Source organism: Trachemys scripta, chromosome 10 (genome assembly GCF_013100865.1).
Source record: "Trachemys scripta elegans isolate TJP31775 chromosome 10, CAS_Tse_1.0, whole genome shotgun sequence".
Taxonomy (NCBI): domain Eukaryota; kingdom Metazoa; phylum Chordata; order Testudines; family Emydidae; genus Trachemys; species Trachemys scripta.
The window spans coordinates 17,819,396-17,839,035 of record NC_048307.1 but is presented as its reverse complement, the minus strand read 5'-3'; the positions used below and the strand labels follow the sequence as shown (position 1 = coordinate 17,839,035).

At 39.4% G+C, this 19,640-nt stretch overlaps 1 protein-coding gene across 2 annotated transcripts in view; it reads right to left on the bottom strand.

Annotated features, from left to right (window-relative positions):
- Positions 1–19,640, bottom strand: part of SMG1 (SMG1 nonsense mediated mRNA decay associated PI3K related kinase) — a 119,532-nt gene that overhangs the window by 19,486 nt on the left and 80,406 nt on the right. For both annotated transcript variants that reach the window (XM_034785001.1, XM_034784999.1), the window contains exons 29-44: positions 19,156–19,276; positions 16,860–17,108; positions 16,152–16,436; positions 15,252–15,396; positions 14,842–14,977; positions 14,223–14,453; positions 13,926–14,103; positions 12,933–13,094; positions 12,225–12,442; positions 9,418–9,572; positions 7,576–7,798; positions 3,623–3,869; positions 2,632–2,861; positions 1,711–1,959; positions 1,126–1,264; positions 933–1,042 (exon numbers count right to left, since the gene is read on the bottom strand). In XM_034785001.1, coding sequence (XP_034640892.1) covers positions 933–1,042; positions 1,126–1,264; positions 1,711–1,959; positions 2,632–2,861; positions 3,623–3,869; positions 7,576–7,798; positions 9,418–9,572; positions 12,225–12,442; positions 12,933–13,094; positions 13,926–14,103; positions 14,223–14,453; positions 14,842–14,977; positions 15,252–15,396; positions 16,152–16,436; positions 16,860–17,108; positions 19,156–19,276 — 3,078 coding nt within the window. The remainder of the gene's footprint in view (positions 1–932; positions 1,043–1,125; positions 1,265–1,710; positions 1,960–2,631; positions 2,862–3,622; positions 3,870–7,575; positions 7,799–9,417; positions 9,573–12,224; positions 12,443–12,932; positions 13,095–13,925; positions 14,104–14,222; positions 14,454–14,841; positions 14,978–15,251; positions 15,397–16,151; positions 16,437–16,859; positions 17,109–19,155; positions 19,277–19,640) is intronic.

Genomic DNA, 19,640 nt, shown 5'->3' with positions numbered 1-19,640 from the left:
AACCAAAAAAAGCTGAAGTCTGAAATGTAAGTTTGACATACATATAGTCTTCCTGGAGGGCTACTTCATTTGTTTGGTATGCAGTAATAAAGAAAAATGTTCTTAGCGGCTGAAAGAAGTCTCTGAACATGCTCAGCAGTAAGTTAAGATTTCAGTGAAACTTAATGCCTTCTTTGTCACATCACCACAAATTCTCCAGAAACACCCCCTCAATTTACTATTAGAATACAAAAACTTTTCAGGTATTAAATTCTCTAACCATCTTTTATATCCTCATAAGACATAATAGCTTCATAGAGCTTAAGGCCAGAAGATATAATCAGATCATCTAGTCTGACCTCCTGTATATCACAGGCCAGTACATTTCACACAGTTACTCCAGTACTGTGCTCAAAAACCTGTGTTTGGTCAAAGCATATCTTCCAGAAAGGCATCCAAGTCTTGATTTGAGGACATCAAGAGACGGAGAATCCACCACTTCCCTTGGTAGTTTTTTCCAATAGTTAATCACACTCACGGTTAAAGGTGTGCCTTATTTCTAATTTTAGCAGGTATGATGGGCTATGTGCTTCTTACATTGCATTTATCTCAAATTTTAACATAGTATTCTAAACATAATACTTTATATTTCTTATCTGGAGAGCCTAATTTTTAGAAGTCAGTTAAACCTGCCAAACAATGGACTATTGTGATCATGCCAACATCTGGAGCTAAATTTTATATACCTGCACGTTTTTTTTTTTTTTTTTTTTTTTAGGTGTTTCACAAAAATATAAAATGTCCCCAAAATAATACTCTTATTTCCTCCATATCAAACATTTAAAGAATAAGAATAGAATAAGACTTTGAAAAGGCAGTAAGGAGAAGGGAAGCATTTCCAAAACAAACAACAGATGAGAGTTCCCCACACTTCTAGAAGTCACACAGCCTACCTGTTCACAAGAAAGCCTGAAAACCCCTTCTACTCCTGTTACTCCAAGTGCTGTTTCAATATTATGTGTCATCCGGAACGGAACTTTTTCTGGTACTCTAAGGCTTTTTCCTTCAAGAGAAAGATTCAGATTTTTAATTATTAAGAAAAAGGTTATATTTGAACATGTATAAAACAAAAAAATTTTTTTTTACCTTTTTCAAAACAAACATTGTAATCTATATGTACAACTTCTCCTGTAGTCATGTCGATAAGAACATTATCCAGATGTCTGTCTCCAAGACCAATTATATAGCCAACCATGGACATAACTGCAGTGGATCTCGCGTATGACTTTAAAGAAAATTTCAGAATCATGTTTTTGATTTTAGGAATTTAAAAAAAAAATCACTTAATTATTTTATTATTATTATTCTTTTTAGGATAATTCACAGCAGTCAGTTGCAAGTTCTCCTTTACTGATTGTCTCAGGACATCTACCAACAGAGCACTCATTTCTTTAAGAACTTCAAGTAATAGGCTAATTAAGATACAGGTAATCAGGTTTTCCACTTCTTTCTAGGGCACCATTTTTTCTGCTTTTACGCCCACTCTCTCGCTCTCCCTTCTTCTAACTATCCATATTAAAGCATACACTTCTGCTAAGTGATGATTGAACAGTACTAGCTCACCTGTCCCTACAAGAGTGCCATTGCTATAAGCATCCCAAGCATCTGCTGCCCCGCCCCCAAGTCAAAAATATGGTTTTAAAAAGGAAAATAATATATGTTATAGCTTACCTGTGTAACTCTCCACCACTCATCAGGTGTAGCACATGATGACCAAAGTTCTTTAGCTAGAAGATTTGGTGGAGTTGCTTCCATAAGCTCCTCTAGAACAGCCTTCATTACGTTCAAAGGCCAGTCACGACGAGATACATCTAGACTAAGCCCAACTGCCTTCAATGCAGGTCCAATTTTACTGTAGTAAAGTTCACTAGGTCTAGGTACTATTCCAGGATTTTGAGGGGTCTGGTAAGAATCCTGAGCCTACAAGAAATCGCATTATAAAGCTCTCTTATTTATTCTAACTACAATACTGAGTTACAAAATTATCTTGAAGTCAGTTCAGACTAAAAAAAATTGGAATCTAAATAATCCTCTCTCTGGATTATGACTTGCAGCGCCTGGACTAACTATTTCAAATTCAGGAGGGTAGTTTTTTTTTTTTTTAATTTATGACAGTGATTTTCAAAGCACTCAGCACTGTCCTACCTCAACTTCTACTGAAGTCCATGGGACTTTTACAACTGAATTCAGTAGCAGCAGGGTTAGGACAACATTTAGCACTTTTGAAAATCCCATTCTAAAGCTACAGAAGGTAAAGCGACAAAAGAGCTAAGAATGGGAAAAGAAACTGAAATGGTTTAGAGTAACTTTAACTTTAGCCATACAAAAATGCTCCTCCCCTTGAAGTATCACACAAGAATTAAAGATATACCTAAGAAATGTTCCTCTCTCTAAAAGACAAAATTTGACTATACAGTTTTGCCTGATATCGATCAAACCCCATGAGAGATGGGCATACAGATCTACTCAGCATGAATGCATGTACAGATAAAAATCATGAAAAATATTTTAATATTTGCTTTAGGTTTTAAAGCAACTTATGAAATATTCCACTTCTGAGAGGTGCTAATTAGTTTAAAATACAGTAGTTACCTTTTGTGCTTGTAAAGCAGCTTCTCGCTGCTGCCACCGCTTGTAAAGGCCAAATAAAGGAGTGGCTCCATCCACCCATTGAATTAGGCCTGATCTTGTTCCCAGTGGTGTCACAGAATAGTGCCTAGCATGAAACCGTGGTGTCTCTTGACGATTAATTGTAGCAAACATGGTGTTCACAATTGATAAAAACTGCATGATTCTCTCATCTAGATGTAAATCTTCTAAACCTGTATTATAAAATTTAAGAAAGTATTCTGTTTAAAATTTAGCTTCTACAACAAACTATAAAGGCTCTTTCCCCTTAAATGAATCCCCAAAAGTAGCATTTCTGAAGTGCACATTTCATTTTAGACTTAAAACAGCTACATATCTATCCAGGCCTGGAGTGGGTTCCTAAGCAATGGGGTATTTGCTAATGGAACAGTCCTTGGGCTTGGGCTGCTGTTCTAACTCCATGGGAGAAGCATGCAAGTGGAGTGCCAGCTCTGCAAAGCACTTCCCTACCGTTCACAGGAATGTGTGAAGCCTCAGGCTGACGCCCTCTCGTCCAGCTACTGCATGAGTTTTGTGAGAGAGTTCAGCGGATAAGGAAGATCAAAACAGGCTGCAGCTGGAACTCTGTTTTCTGTTGCAACAGCCACAAGGACCCACAGGCCTCTTCTTCTGCAGCTTATGTGAGTCAAAGAATCTTACAGCATTTGTGGAAAGAAAAGCCGATGGATGATCGACACTATTACATATGGACACCTACAATGTCTCTCATCCACTGTTCAGGTATAATTTTAAGGGCTGCCTGAAAAGTTTTTTGGCCAGGCTGACTATCACATCCACACTCAATGTTCACAATACGTCTTTCCATCTTTAGAGGTGCTACTCTCTAACTTACAGGGAGTGTAAGCCTGAATATACATATAAAACATGCATCTGCCCAATATTTTAGCAACCCTCCCCATACACACACAATCCTGAGGAAATTTCCAGGTCTTACCTTTGAAAAGGTATGGGTAGTTCTTCCCATCTGAACCCAGGAAAAGGAGTTTTTTGGGTTTGGTTTTAGTAGGCAGAATTGTGATAGTGCTCCCCACGCTTTGAATCGTGACTGTGTCTCTAGCGGACACTTCTCCGGGGAGTGCTATTTCAGTGTTCATCGTGGCAGCCAACCAAGGACTAATTTCTTCAAGGCGTAAGAGGTAACTGGCACGTTTCTGTGCTCTTTGTTGCAAACTTAGCATAACCTTTTAAAGAAATTGTTAAAAACCTAAAGGTCAAGCTGATGTAGTGGTAAACATTTACAAAAACAAATAGATTTTCTACTTTCTTGGGGGGGAGGAAGGAATTGCTTTCTTAAGTCATGTATTCTTCCATTTTATTGATGTACTAATCTATATTTACAATTATTGGTGACAAAACCATATCAAAGACTAACATTTTCACCATTTTTATTTAACAAAAGAAACGGTTTTGGCTTAGTGATAACTGTATTTACAGTAAGGGAACGCTCTTAAAAGGGGCTAGGTTCCTGTATTTAAGATCTGGTACTAGGTCTGTTTTGGGAACAGAAAAAAGGGCAAAGCAGAGCACTAGAGAGTTACTTGCTACCAAGAAATCTGCATATTTCCTCACTTCTGTTTTGCAGAACAGGCTAACTTCAAGAAAACCAATTTACATATTAAATAGCATCCATCTACCAATCCAGTTCAATTACCATGTTGGCTCTGGCCATTTAACAGTTGGACAATGTCATTTACAACCTCTCTCTCTTTAGGCATGTCTACACTCAAAACTCTGCCACGATTCAGTATAGACACTACCTACACTCACGGGAGGGCTTCTCCTGCCAATATATGTAAATCCACCTCTCTGAGAGACGGCAGATTGGAAGAATTCTTCCATTGACCTCGTGCTGTCTACACTGAGGGGGTTAGGTTGGTATAGCTATGTGCTTGCCTTCACGTACAGCACTATAGTGGCACTGCTGCAGTGCTTTAGTGAAGATGCTACTACGCTGACCTAAGAGCTTCTTTCATCAGCGCAGTTAATCTACCTCCCCGAGAGATGGTAGCTATGTCAACAGAAGCTCTCCTGTCGACACAGCGCTGTCTACACATGGGGATAGTTATACTGACCTATGTTGCTCAGGCGTATGGATTTTTCATACCCCTGAGTGACGTAGTTATACCATAATAGGTCTGTAGTATAGACTTGGCCTATGTCTCTAAACTTTTCACACCCATGACAGACATAGCTACACCAATGTAAGATCTTAGTATAAACCAGGTTTCAGTTCCCTTTTCCAGCCTGTAAGAGCATTTTTGTTGCTACAACCTTCTAAAGCATCAGCAATAAAACAGGATAGGAGATGACCAAAAAGGAGTCACAAGACATATCCTAAGACTTAGCAGGTATGAAGTGAGAGATATGTAGGTGTCAGAGCGTAGTTAGCCCCCTTAAGGAGTCAGGGGCACAGCCTACCTCTGAGAGGCTCCACAAGGGCGAATGAGACAGCTCAGGTTCACCTAGGAGAAGTTAACTCATGGAGTAACTGGGAGGCAGTTAATTTGACAGTTTAGCACCTGGACATGATAAAAGGTACCTCAGTTAGAGGGTGTCAAGTATCAGGGGGTAGCCGTGTTAGTCTGTATCTACAAAAACAACAAGGAGTCTGGTGGCACCTTAAAGACTAACCGATTTATTTGGGCATAAGCTTTCGTGGGTAAAAACCTCACTTTTTCAGATGCATAGAGTGAAAGTTACAGATGCAGGCATTATATACTGACACATGGAGAGCAGGGAGTTACTTTGCAAATGGAGAACCAGTGTTGATAGGGCCAATTCAATCAGGGTGGATGTAGTCCACTCCCAATAATAATTTATTCTTTTCCCTCCGCAAAAGAATAAATGGACACAAATCGGACATCAGGAATGGTAACATACAAAAGCCAGTAAGTGAACACTTCAATCTCCCTGGTCATTCTATTACAGATTTAAAAGTCACTATCATTGAACAAAAAAACTTCAGAAACAGACTTCAAAGAGAAACAGCAGAACTAAAATTCATTTGCAAATTTAACACCATTAATCAGGGCTTGAATAGGGACTGGGAGTGGCTGGCTCATTACAGAAGCAGCTTTTCCTCTCCTGGAATTGACACCTCCTCATCTATTATTGGGAGTGGACTACATCCACCCTGATTGAATTGGCCCTGTCAACACTAGTTCTCCACTTGCGAAGTAACTCCCTGCTCTCCATGTGTCAGTATATAATGCCTGCATCTGTAACTTTCACTCTATGCATCTGAAGAAGTGAGGTTTTTACCCACGAAAGCTTATGCCCAAATAAATCGGTTAGTCTTTAAGGTGCCACCAGACTCCTTGTTGTTTCAGTTAGAGGGGGAACTCCTGAGGGAAAAGGCAGCTGCCAGAGAGCCAGGACTGCAGAGAAGATCCCAGGAAACTGGTGAGAAGCCAATGCTCCAAAAAGGGAGAAGCAGGGCAAGCCTATAGAGAAAGAAAGGTAGGAGGCAGCAGGAAGCAGCAAGGGACTGAGAAGGATTGGTTCTGGATGATCCAAACAAGGGCCCTGAGCTGGAACTCAGTGGCATAAGGGGGATGGAGTCAGGTGGTGTAGCTCCCCATCCTGCCACAAGGGACAGCTAACAGATAAAGGCCCCATATTACAGTAGGTGACCAAGATGTTCTGCCAGGTCCAGAGCTGCCAACATTGAAGACGGTCTCTACACAGTGCTGGGGTTGAGACCTTTAATGAAACCATCTAAAACAACTCCAGAATGGTAGTTCATGGAACTTGTTGAAGCTCCAAACGCAGCCTTCAACCAGTAGAAAAATATCAGCCAAATGCACTGGTGGAAGGATTATAAAAGTCTCATTACTTCAGAACCCTAAAGTCACACCAAAGAAACCTTCAGAAGAGAGCTGTATTTCATACCTTGATCTAGCAGCCCAAGTCTTCCAGTACTGAGATGGCAAAGCCAGTAGCTGGAGGAACTAGGAGAGACTGCAAGAATTGTGAGATTTTAAGAAAGGGTGTCAGGTGCTAGAAAGCATGTCATATAAAGAGAACTGGAGAAGTTGAGAACTGCTGTTGAAACTGACTGGAGCACTGCTGGACTTCCAAGAGAGGGAATGTGTTCGGTAGCAGAGTCCGAGCTGACTAGGCTCATGGGGAGGGAGATGGGGAGAAGTTTGAAGAGATAGGATGGGAAAAAACAGGAAAGGAATAGCTGCTTGCTCCTATCATTTTCCAGGATCCCACAGACTAGAAGGTAGGAGGTTAAAAAAGGAAAGTACTACCAGTGGCTGGAAGGTTAGTAATGGAGAGGGTAAAGATATAAGCTGTATTTGTGGCAGAGGCAAAATACTAGGATTTGGTGATCGCAGAGCTCCTATAAGGCTTGGAGAGGGCATAAAAAAAAATGTGCATATGGAACATTACCCAAATTGCAAAGGATGAAGCCAACCTATAGTCGGATGATACTGGAGGACAGATGCTTATTGATGCATTGGTAGCTCTCACATTGCTTCAGTCTGCAGTCTACTTAATCCATGAGAAGATATTTCCTTTGTCCTAACGCACCTCTGCCTGATTACTAAGCATGTCATTCTGCAAACTATAATTTGAGCACCACTGCCCTAATTTGGCCCTATTATGATTTTAAACAAGTTCCCAATGTTAGCTTCCCCTCTTGAGACAAAAATATTTGCCTGTGCAATGAGGACACAAAATCTGATCTTCCCAGATTCAACCAGGTATGATCTAGCCCTAAAATAATGTGACATTCAAACTCATGAAACAGAGGAAGAAACTAACTGGTACATTAGTCATTCCACTAACAAGTAAGAAATCAGTTTAATCATATGTAGCAGAAGTAGTAATCAGATTGTATATATAATTTTCTTTATTAGCACATTGAAGATACAGTACCTCTTTAAACGGGATCCAGCTGCTTCCAGGTTTAGCAGGATTAGAAGGGTTCTTAAGTTTTTCCAAAGCATTTTCAATTGCATCTCCATAGTTGTCCTGAAACCATTTTTCATGAGGAGTTTCTGCAGGAGCTGCAGTGATGCTTTGTACATGTTCCAAAGCAAATACAATGGGCTTCATTAGAGCTGTATGCTTTTCACGCATGATTGCTATCTTTTCCTCTCTATGTAGGAAGGAGAGAAAAAAATAATTCTAGATCAGCGTTAAAAATGAAGTATTTTAAAACAAATGGCATATTTATTATAGGATACATCACACTGACTGTTACCCAGTTAAATAGAAAGACTGAAATTAAGATACCAATCTTTCAGGATAAATATAAAATAGAAGAAAATAGGTATTTTAACACCAGCAAGCAATATTTAAAAACCCACAAGTGAGCCAACCAGACGTTAATACCAGGAAGAAAAAAAAAAAAGCTACTTATGTATGCCCAAAACACTTAACAGCATTTCTGTATTATATTAGAAATGTAGAAATAATTGTCAAAGAACAACCACCATCATTCTTTTAAGCTCCAGTCTTCTTCATAAAAAAAACACTGCAAAACAAACCATTTGTGATGCCTTTCAGAAGAGCAGGCAATACACACTGGGAACTTGTCAATGGTTGATGTTTCAGGACAGGAGACAGATCAGTAGTACCAGAAATACTTAAATCTAACATTTCAAAAATGGATACATTAGTGTTGGGTACAAAATTATACCAAATAAAATATCTTAGAATTGAAAAAGCGAATTACAGATTGTTAATAGTTAAATCTGAGTATATTTTGCCACCTTCAATCTTGCCTACCAGTGAAGAACTTAGAATCAAACAGATATATGATAAAGGTGATCTCATACATTAATAAGAGACAACAAACTAAAAGGAGTTAAGACAGGGATAGCCAATCTTTGGTCCTCAGTTCTTTAAACTGTGGCCTTTGAGGATGGATATGTTAAGATGAAAATTTGTATATGGTTACATATTGAAAATATGGTCCCCTGAGCTTTGGCTTCTAATTTTTTAAATGGAAGCCTCTGAATCAGCCCCATCACTATGGGGAATAAAGGCACAACCTGTCACTTCTTCCTCTCCACTCAGAGGAGCTGCTCTGGGGTGAGAAGGGAGGGCTCTGCATAGTTGCATGCAGCGCTGCATATGAAGAAGCAGTAATAATTTTGGTTTCTTTATCGTCTGCTTCCATGCTAGACTGCAGTAAATTACAGGGAGAGCAGAACTGAAGCTCATCTGATTCTGCCTGAGGCAAGACAAGTGCTTCAAAAGGCATTTCCCTCCTCCACACAGCCATCCACGAAAACCCAAGAATGGAAAAAAGACAACTGAAAACTGAAAATCGATTAAAGCTTCCTGTACAAGCCTAACATGAGCTGTTAACTGTCCCTCTGCTACTGTACGCCAGTGGTGAATAGCTGGAGTAGTGTACACAAGCCACTCCCATCTCTACCCCCTGACAAACCTCTACTCAGCTGACATGAGCCTGTACTCGGGCTGTGAGAAGGGAAGAAGGAGTAGGATATGAATACTGTAGCTCTATGCCCACAGGTGACTGCTCCATACTGAAGGAATCCACAGCAAAGACCTGTTGGTGTATTTTGCTCCCCTTGCACCTTTTGTGTGGTGCAAATGGAATGCACCAAAGTACCAATTGTTGCACCCTGACCTCTGATACAGATTTAATAGGAAAAGTGTGACTGGTCAATTTAATAATTCTAGTGCACAGTGACAATCTGTCTTTTCTCACCAATTTTTACTTAGGAGTTATTCATGAAAACCTACTTCCGTAGAGTGTTGTTGTTTTGAACCCTTTTGACTTCATCTTCCAGTTGCTGAATCCGTCTGAGGACATACATGTGTTGCTGCAACAGCACTCCCAACCAAAGTTCATCCCAAAGAACTGTAACTCGGCGCAGCTCTGCTACTAGCATCTGAACCTGTATAAAATAAATTAAAATGCCCTTATTTTTAAAGTTCAAGAATTTTTTTTCTAGTTCATCTATTTAATAGCAGCTTGAATGTCTTGAAAGAATTACATCCTTACAGTAAGATTAAAGTTACACTGAAAACTTTAACAACCCTCCACCCAAAAGAAACCGTTACTAACCTTTCTGTAACTGTTGTTCTTCAAGATGTATTGCACATGTCCTTTCCAATGTAGGTGTGAGAGTGCCCAGAACACATCTGCTGGAATTTTTTCCACTGGATTGGCTCCTGCACCCCCTGGTGCTGCATGCTCATAGCACCAGTATAAGGGTCCCCACTGTCCCCACCCCCCTTCAGGTTCTTCTTACCGATTGCTTCAGGAGAGGGAATGGCAGGCAGGTCTTGGAATGGAGATGTGCAACACATCTCGAAGAACAAGAGTTATAGAAAAGTTAGCAAACATTTGTTCTTAGAGTGCTTGCACATGTCCATTCCAATGTAGGTGACTCTCAAGCAGTTGCACAGGAGGTGGGCTCAGAGTTCAAGGACACACTGACTACAACACTGCGCAGCCGAAGTTGACAGTCTCTGGCTTGTTGGGTAATGGCATAGTGCGCTGAGAATGTGTGCACCGAGGACGAGGTTGCTGCCCTGCAGATATCTTAAATAGGGACTTGAGCTAGGAAAGCGGCTGAAAAGGCCTGAGATCTTGTGGTGCGAGCAGTCAGGTTAAGTGGAGGAGGGACTCCCGCGAAGTCGTAACATGCCCAGATACATGAAGTAATCCAAGACTAAATCCTCTGGGCAGAGATGGGGAGCCCCTTCATTCTCTCAGCTATCACCATGAACAGTTGATCTGCAGAACGTTTTGGTCCTTTGAATATAAAATGCCAGGGCCCATCTAATATCCAAGGAGTGCAGACGCTGTTCTTCCCCATCTGCATGCAGCTTACAGTAGAATACTGTTAGAAAAACTGCTTGGCTGCAATGGAATTGTGAAACCAATTTTGGGAGGAACTTTGGATGCAGGCACAGCTGTACTTTCTCTCTGAAGAACATCATATACAGGAGTTCCAATGTGAGGCCTCAGATTTCTGAAACTCTTCTGGCTGAAGTGAGGGCCACTTTCCAGGAGAGGTGCAACAGCGACCCTGTTGCTAACGGCCTGAAGGGCAGGCCTGTCAGCTTTGATAGGACAAGGTTTAGGTCCCAACAAGAGATCGGTTTCTTTACCTGAGGAAACAGCCTCTCCAGGTCTTTGAGAAAACGGATTACCATTTTGTGTGAAAAGACCAATCCGTTGTCAACTTTAGGATAGAAAGATGAAATGGCCAATTTCTTGTTTCAAGAGCAGAAGGTACTCCAAAATAAGTTGCAATGAGGACTGTATAGGTGGAACCCTGCATTGGGAAGACCAGATGGAGAATCGTTTCCATTTTGCCAGGTAAGTTGCCATGGTGGAAGATTTTCTACTGCCTAGTAGGACTCTATGAACCTGCTCTGAGCAAGCTTGCTCTTCAGAATTCAGCCATGAAGATCCCGGGCCGTCAGATGAAGAGCACTGAGGTTCAAGTGGAGCAGCTGACCATGGTCCTGACCATGAGTCCAGGTGCAGTGGGAGCCGGATTGGGGGCTCCATCGAAAGGCTTAAGAGGATGGTGAACCAGTGCTATCTGAGCCATGCCAGGGCTGTAAGGATGACCCGTGATCAGTCCTGCTTGATCCTCAACAGAGCCTTGTGAATTAATGGAAAGGGGGAGGGGGTGCGGGGGAGTGTAATACAGTTAAGTTGTCCATACCAACAGGAAGGCACCCATAAGAGACACAAGGCTGTGGCCCCTCAGGGAGCAAAACTGATGGCATTTCCTGTTGTCGTGGGTAGCGAACAGGTCTATAAAGGTAGTCCCCCAGCTCTGGGGGATGTCCCTTGCCATGTCTGGATGAAGGGACCACTTGTGACGAGTGGAGATGGACTTGCTGAGGTGATCTGCAAATTGGTTCTGTGTACCTGGCAGGTAAGATGCTTCTAGGTAGATTGAGTGTGTAATGCAGAACTCCCACAGCCAGATTGCCTCCTGGCATAGGGAGGAAGAGAGCACTCCGCCCTGCCCATTGTTGTAGTTAATGCAGTGGTGGCGATTTAGCCGGTCTGGTGAAGATGCAATTAGTCGACTTGCCACAGGAAGAGCAGGGCTTAAAATCCGGTGACAGAGGCATGCCCTGGCACTGGCGAGTGGACAAGCCTCTCCAACTAAGTACAGAGGCATCCAAAACACACTAACTACTAAAAGTACCACCACAAAACTACCTAAACTACAAGAACTATACACACAAAGAAAAGGGAGAAGGAAACCACTGGAAGAGATTGCCTGAGCAAAGAGGGAAGTTCCAGCATCCGTCATGGGTGGTAAGAAGGAACTAAAGGGATGCGGGCTCAGCAGGGCTTCATACCAGCGCTATGAGCGCGCGGCACCAGGGGGCACTGGAGCCGACCCAACAGATACCACTAAGGGAAAAAATTCTGGCAACTGTGCTCAGGGCGCATGCACACCTACATTGGAATGGACACGTGCAAGAACCCAAAAGAAGAATACGTAATTTCACAAACTGTATGTCTGGTTACAAGTCAGCCTGAATAAATTACAAAAAAAAATTTATTTTACCTGCAACACCATGGTTGGATTTGCAGTAGACAGTTTTTCTACAATTTTGCTGTAGCAGTCCTGCATCATTGCTTGGTCTTCATTTAATCCATTTTTTGGTTCATCCTTATTACTTTCTTGAGAAGCCGGGGGACTTCCTCCTTCACATTCACCACCTAATAGTTCTTCACCTTGAATGTTACCTAGCAAAGTAGGGATTGCAGAGGGCAACTTGTTCCCTACATTAGAAAAAGTGTATTGAATAATATACATATTGCAGTAGCATACCAAGGCCAAATTTTGAATCTGGGCCCCATTATGCTAGGTACTGCACAAAGTTATGGACATATAAAAGGCTTAGATATAATATATGAAATCATGATGAAAAAATTATGGTGTGCCAAAGGGGTCTCCATATAAGGTACTTGAATTTTAGACCCTTCACAGGTGTAGTCCATAATACTTCACGCTTAAAGGAGTGTTGTATCAAAGGATATTACCGAAGTGATGAAACTAATCAGAACAATTTTACTGTAATGGCATTTTACTGGATAAACAGTAAAAGTTCAAACATACTGCAGTCTAGCTAGTGGCACACATACATAGACTTGCTGTATTTCTCAGCAAATTGTTTAAAATGGATCTTCTGAACATTATTTCACTTTGCATTTATCAACTATTTGGCATTCAGTAATAACCCCAACAACAACAAAAAGAATCCTTCCATACCTGAAGACTGGGATTCACTGCTAAGTGAAATGGTACCCACTATTGCAGGATACAATATAAGATGAGGAGAATCTTGAGCTACTCGACACAGTAAATTGCAAATACTTTGACGAACATATACTTCAGGGTGGTTCAAGCGGGAGAAGAGCTGAGGAATAATACCTTTATAAAAAGAAGCAGAAAAAGGGGGTACATTGATTTTTGTACACTCAAGCCACAGAAAGATGTTTTCAGTGGTGTGTAATTTTTGTAACAAGAAACTGAACAGTCACATTCTCCTGTTATTTAATCCACAGCAAGATCTCTACCTTTTACTGTATGCGTACTAGATTATTTCCCCCCACCCCATTCAAGGAGCAGAGTCAATTATATTTAGTACATAAATCTTGCAATAGAGCACTAGGAATTGAGTCCTGCACATTGGGTCTGTTAGAGTCATAGTTTTTAGGGATTGCGTCACTAGAAGCTCCAAAAACAAATGTAATTTTGTGAGAGTGTGGAAGGTGGAATAAGAAGAGACCCATTTCCACTCAGCATCACTCTTTTATAGTCAGGTCACTGCATCTTGCTGACTAATCCTAGCACTTGAAAGAAGTGGTAGGAATTCACCCATTCCTGGAAGGGCTGCCACTGTCCAGCAGTTACCACTATAATTCAGGGATATATGGTCCATCCCTCTGGCCCAGCTGGGAAGGGGTCATTCACCTTCCTACAAGAAACTTAAAATAGTCTTTCAAATTTGAATACAGGTTAGTCTTTGCAAAAGTCTTGGGAAATACCCAAAATTTTTTAGCAGTTAAGTTTTGTTAGATGAAGAGTACACAATAATCTGCTTATTAGGTGGGAGACAAAAATTTTATAAACTTAGGGTTTACAAGGGTTGAAAAACAAAGGTTTGTCGAGACAAGTTTCATAAGAAGTTTTCTGTTTATTTATATTTAGCAAAGAAGTGTGTCAAAATTCAGTTTAATAATTCAGCTAAAACCACCTTACCTCTCCATGGAGCAGTAGGGGTTGTTTCTAGTCCCTGCTCTAGATATTGTCGAAGTTCTCCAGCATGTTTCACAAGTAACCTCAACAATCTCAAGGTTGCCATCACAATAACATCATCAGTGCTTTGTTCAGAAGTGTTTCTTAACAGTAGTCTGGGATCATCTTCATCAAGAGGAACCTACATATTATACAAAGAAATAGCACTCTTAACTGACCATACTGTTTTTGTCATGAGTCTTGAGCTTTAAAAATGTTTAGGAACTAACTTTCATCACCACAGCAGACCGTAATGCATACCTGACCAGCATTGAGTTTAAGGAAGGTAAAATATGCACTGCAGGACAGTTTATAGAGACTGAAGATTCTGTCTACTACTTTTCTCCACACTTTAATTAACCCCTCTGTTGCATTTTCATCAAGATCTGAAAGCCAGGGGCAACTAGTCAACAATTGACGCCATATAACATCCACCATGTCATCTTCTTCATTGTCTTCATTTTCTGTGATCTGTAGGGTCATGTCTTCATCCTAAATTCAGATTATGCAAGAATATTAAGAGGAAAGAATGAGATAATGGTTTTGAACAAGACCACAAAACTTTTCCACAATGTATATTAATTGCTGATCCTGGAAAGGGTAGGGGGAATTTGAAATGTGTACACACAGTTTTCAGTTGCCTCATTCCATAATATAGCCATAATCTCCCAGAGCAGACATAATGCCATACACGTATAATCACTAACATAGCTTAGTTCTTTGGGAATTTCTGCATTTTTTGTGCAGTATGCTATTTTGGTAGAAGTTTGATTTAAGGCATTATATAAATATTGTAGTCCGCTACATAAGCAGGGAGGAAAGCTAAAGTGGCAAACTGAATGAACTGGAACATTTTTCAAGAATTCAAGTTTCCACTTACCTGAATTCCAGCTGGACGACATACTGCCTGTCCAAGAATGCCATAGATTTTCTCTCTGTCTTCCTCTGCAATGTTGTCAGGAAGCAAGCTTTGAACCTCAGATTTCTCTTTTGGCAGAAGACGGACACCTCCCTGACTGTAACATTTAATAAGTCATCAACCCCAAAACCACAATTAATGTAAATATTTAAAGAGCTACTACCTTTTTAAATACTGTATATTTAAGGCTTCATCTTAGGGTGAAATTCACCCCTATTCGGAAGGCCAGCAATCAAAACAGAACACAAGTGGCACATCCATCTTGTTTTTGTCTCTGCGCCACACAGGGGTGAATTACACTTATTGAGAGCTAAGATATACTCAACAAATGTGAAGTTAAAAATTTTTTTTAATAAGGATAATGGATTTACCTGGCATTATCAACTACCTTCCGGCCCCATCTGTAAGCCCAACTAGCCAGTGCTGCCCATGACTTGGCTACTTCAGGTGCCTGTACTGAAGACAGGTGATACAGCTGCCCCAAAATGAAGTCAGGTTCTCCAACGCCAATATTTACTGTGGTGATGGAAATAGAGCAACAGAGGTTTACACACAAAAATAAACACATCTGATTCACATTTATGAGAATCCTGATCTCCAAAATACCAGAATTCTGTGCTTCAGAGACTGAGACTTCTATATATCACTTTAAAGAGAGTGGAGATATAGGAAGGGTAAAGAGAAGAGAATATAGATTCAAGTCAGGTAGACAGCATGTGCTGAACAGAGGCCTGAATTAGATAGGAAGTTCAGATTCAAACAAAGAAAAATTTAATTGTGACACTTGGAGCAGTCTCCTAAACACAAACAACTTTACTAACTGCAAAACAGCACAATTGTAAGAGAAATAAAAGTTGTTTAGAAAGAAGATCAGTTATCCCTCAAGGAAAAAAACTTTAAACACAATTAGAAGATTTATTAAAAATATTTAAATACAGATCTTTTATATTCACAGTCTGGGTGCTAGATCTTAAGTGAGAGTTTAAAGTTATCACAAAAGCATAACAAAGCATAGTGCTGCCCTTAGAGAATTCATTCCGAGTTCCTGTATTTCCCATTATTATTTAAATTCGACAAAACACCGAAATATGAATTTTATGTAAAATCTTACCCTAAGTCTGAAAATCTTTTTTTTTTTTTTTTTTTAAATAGCAAAGCAGTTGTACCACATTAAACTTTACCAGTGCAACTGGCTCCGTCCCTTATTGGAACCATCACATCTGAGTAACCATATAGCCCTGCAAAGCAAAACTAGAAGGAGGAACTTTTACCTGTAGATTCACTTTCAATCCTAGGATATTCCTCTTCTATTGTATTAACAGCCGGCAGGTCAATCAAAGTATATACGTTTTTAGACAATGTAGAAAGGCCAGTGAGATTCTGTTGCTGTCGTGCTCTGTATACTTGCTTTAGTTGTCCTGAAATCTCTTTCCATTCGGCTTGAATCCATTTAGCCAGTGTAAGAATAGACTTAGCTACTGCATATTCGGCTTTGGCAGATTTGCAGAAGGATATGGCACAAGAACTCAGCATTTCCATAGCGTGTGTTGACTGACCTATATATCAAGACACACAGTACATTTTTACTAGAGATGTTAGTTTTATTCAAAGCACTTCCCTGTAATCTCAAATTCCACAAATTTCAGATGCAGCTTTAACAAATTATGAACAGAAATGAAAGACTGCCTTTTTCTATCTGCTAATGTTACTGGGGTATTACAAGTCTATACTACAGGGCCAAATATTTGTAAGAGTTAAACTTATAATATAAAAACAATTATATACTCTCAGCAATTTGTAATAAAGTGAGTTTCTCCTCCTTCAAATCTAAACAGCTGAAGAGAAAACTTAGACATTAGTTACTGGGCTGAAAGCAATTTCTAGCTTTACTGTACCATTATGATTTCTTGGAAAAAACAACCTGGCAAGAAGTACCATAAGCCATAGTATCTGTGTGAGGTTATCAAACAAACACTAACCAGCTGTGTATAACAATTTTGTTTTCTCAATATCAAGTTCAGGACTCCATTTTTCATCTATTTGACCGGGTGCTGACAATTTTTTGAAGTGCTGAACTAAATCTTGAGCAGTAGTGGTTTTTCCCAGCTGAACTTCACTGCATTGAGCAAGCAATCGTGTGGCTAGGGCCACATTCCCCCGTTTTCTAGCAAATTTTGCTGCCGTTAGACCCAGTTCCATTAGATGACTTCTAACAGAGACAGTTTGTTCTGAAAAAGAAAGCAAATTTTTGTTAACAAAACTTTGTTTTAAAGCAATAATTGCATTTGGAACACATAGTAGATGATTGCCTCACCATGCCAACCATATACAGAATGCAATTACCAACAGAGGAAAAAAACTGCACTCACTCTTGGTCTTTTCTTAGTCCATATAAATTCTAATATTCGCTGTATGCCTGCTAGAGTTTTATCTGCAATGATTGTAGAAAGATTTTGAAGCAAGATAGATATCCTGGGCAACAATATTAATTTTGATCATGGCTATTCTTACCAACCAAGAAATTGCATACTTCCCGCAGCACCCCAAATGTTTTTTCATCTGCTAAAACAATAGTTTGAAATTTAAATCATATAGCTCTTGGCTGTTTTGAGATTTTAATTCCCCAGTATCTTACAGAATTTGTTGCCTATTTGAACCCAAATGTTTTCTGGAGAGATAACTTCTCAAAGTCTAGCAAATTTATAGCTAGTATTACAGATTTATATTTGCACATAAAAACACTATAATTTGTTTCAAGCCTCATGTTTTCCTGACATCATGGATTTCTTTAGATACTAATTTTAAGGAAATGTTCAGGTTAGATACTATTACATCATTAGCATATAAAGCTATTTTCTGAGGCGTTGTCGTTCTTACTGTGATAAATTTGTTATTCTTTATCCTCTGTATAAAGGCCACGGAAATGTAAAAAGTAAAGGAAACAATGGATATCCTTGCCTAGCTCCCCTGTGTAATTTAAACAGGGGAACTTTAACTCCAAAAGGCACAGCTGCTGTCGGGCCAGTATAAAGAGCAGTTATCCATTTAAGGAATTGGGGGTCAAAGTCAATATGATAGGACTACATAGACAGAAAGTTCCACTCTATTCTACCAAAACCTTTCTCGGTATCAAATTCTAACAAAAGAAAAGGACCTCTTTTGGATTTGGCACTATGTTGTAATCCCGGGAAAACTTCCTAAATAAGTATTTTAAAGAACTGGTATGCTGGCTTAAGTCTATGTATACTACTTGCTTTCTCTTCAAAGAAATGAGAGCTGCTTGAATATTTCTAATTGGTTTGCCAGAATCCACATTTGTACTGAGCTTCAGATCATGCTAAACCTTCATTATTCTCCCAGGCACTTTTTTTTTTTTTTTTTTTTTTTAAATGACCATTAAGTAGGAGTTTTCTTTTCTGAAGATAGAAGAATGACTTAAGGGTATTTAGATTCTCGACAATGGTCCAAATTCATTATTGTGCGATTTTACTGATACATGTTTTTTTCAGACGACAGATAAAATCCAGAGTATTAGATGGGTGATTCACAGCAAAAAAATTATATATATATATATATATATATCACTGACAACTAGTGAAGAGTCTGTTAGGTCAAGTGATATATGAGATGGCTTTGGAGCAGAAGGTTGTGGGCTCTCTCCCTTCTAATATGCATGCAATTTAACAGATGGCTGATGTCAGAGGCCACAAAACTAGTTACATAAGCAAAGCAATATTTTTGCAATTTGTTTTTCCATTTTACGATTCTATTAGACAATATAAAAGTAAAAAAAACCTGTTTGGAGCCAATTTAAAAAACATCAATCACTCTTCCATAGTACGCTCTCGTCTCATGTAGCTACTTTTAATTCCAGTTTGACATTTCAAATTTGAGACTCATGGATTACCAAAAGAAAAAAAAAAAAAAAACAAACAGGGCAGAGATTTTACCTATACCCTGCTTCTTTACACACCACAAGCATACTTAAATGACTGTAAAGGAGCTTGTTTTTGAAAACACACTAATGACAGCACAAGATATGGCTAAGAATACAATGGACATGTTTAAAAACTTGAGGATGAGTTAATTGCATTATAGCAACGTTTCCTAAATATTTTATAACATACATAAGCATTTGCTAAATAAAACATGTTTATTTCATATTTCTAAGCAAATTATTTGAACAATGAAAATGCAGGTGCTTCTACCAAAACAAAGATCTAAGTTACTAATTCTGCACAGACGCTTCAGAACGTTAAAGTAAAATTTAGATACCTTTAAGTTTTTCCAGCAATTGATTCTGGTACACAGTATATCTTAGGGCATGCATCCATGGTCTTACATCATGCTGTTTGCACGACCGTAAAGCATCACTAAAAAGAGGGATAAGACAGTCCTGCGGAAGGCATAAAAAATTTCATGTTTGTCATGGAATAATGTAGAGCCTGTAGTTTTCAATACCTAAAGAACATTTTAGAGTGGAGTAAGCTGTAATTTACTAATTTAAATTTATATAGCAAAATAACACCAAAAATATTTGGTTAGTTGGACTGTTTGAGCAGGAATGTTACTGCATGAGAGAGGTGTCTAAAGTAAGGTCTGAAGAGTCCTGCAATGAAGCCCTTTTTACTGTAGGATTACAAAGGTGCAGATGGAAGTGGTGTTAAATAGTCAGAAATTTTACTAACAGATTAAAAATAATTATTTTCAAGTGTAACTATGTTAGGAAATTCAACATGTTCTCAACTTAGTTTGAATAA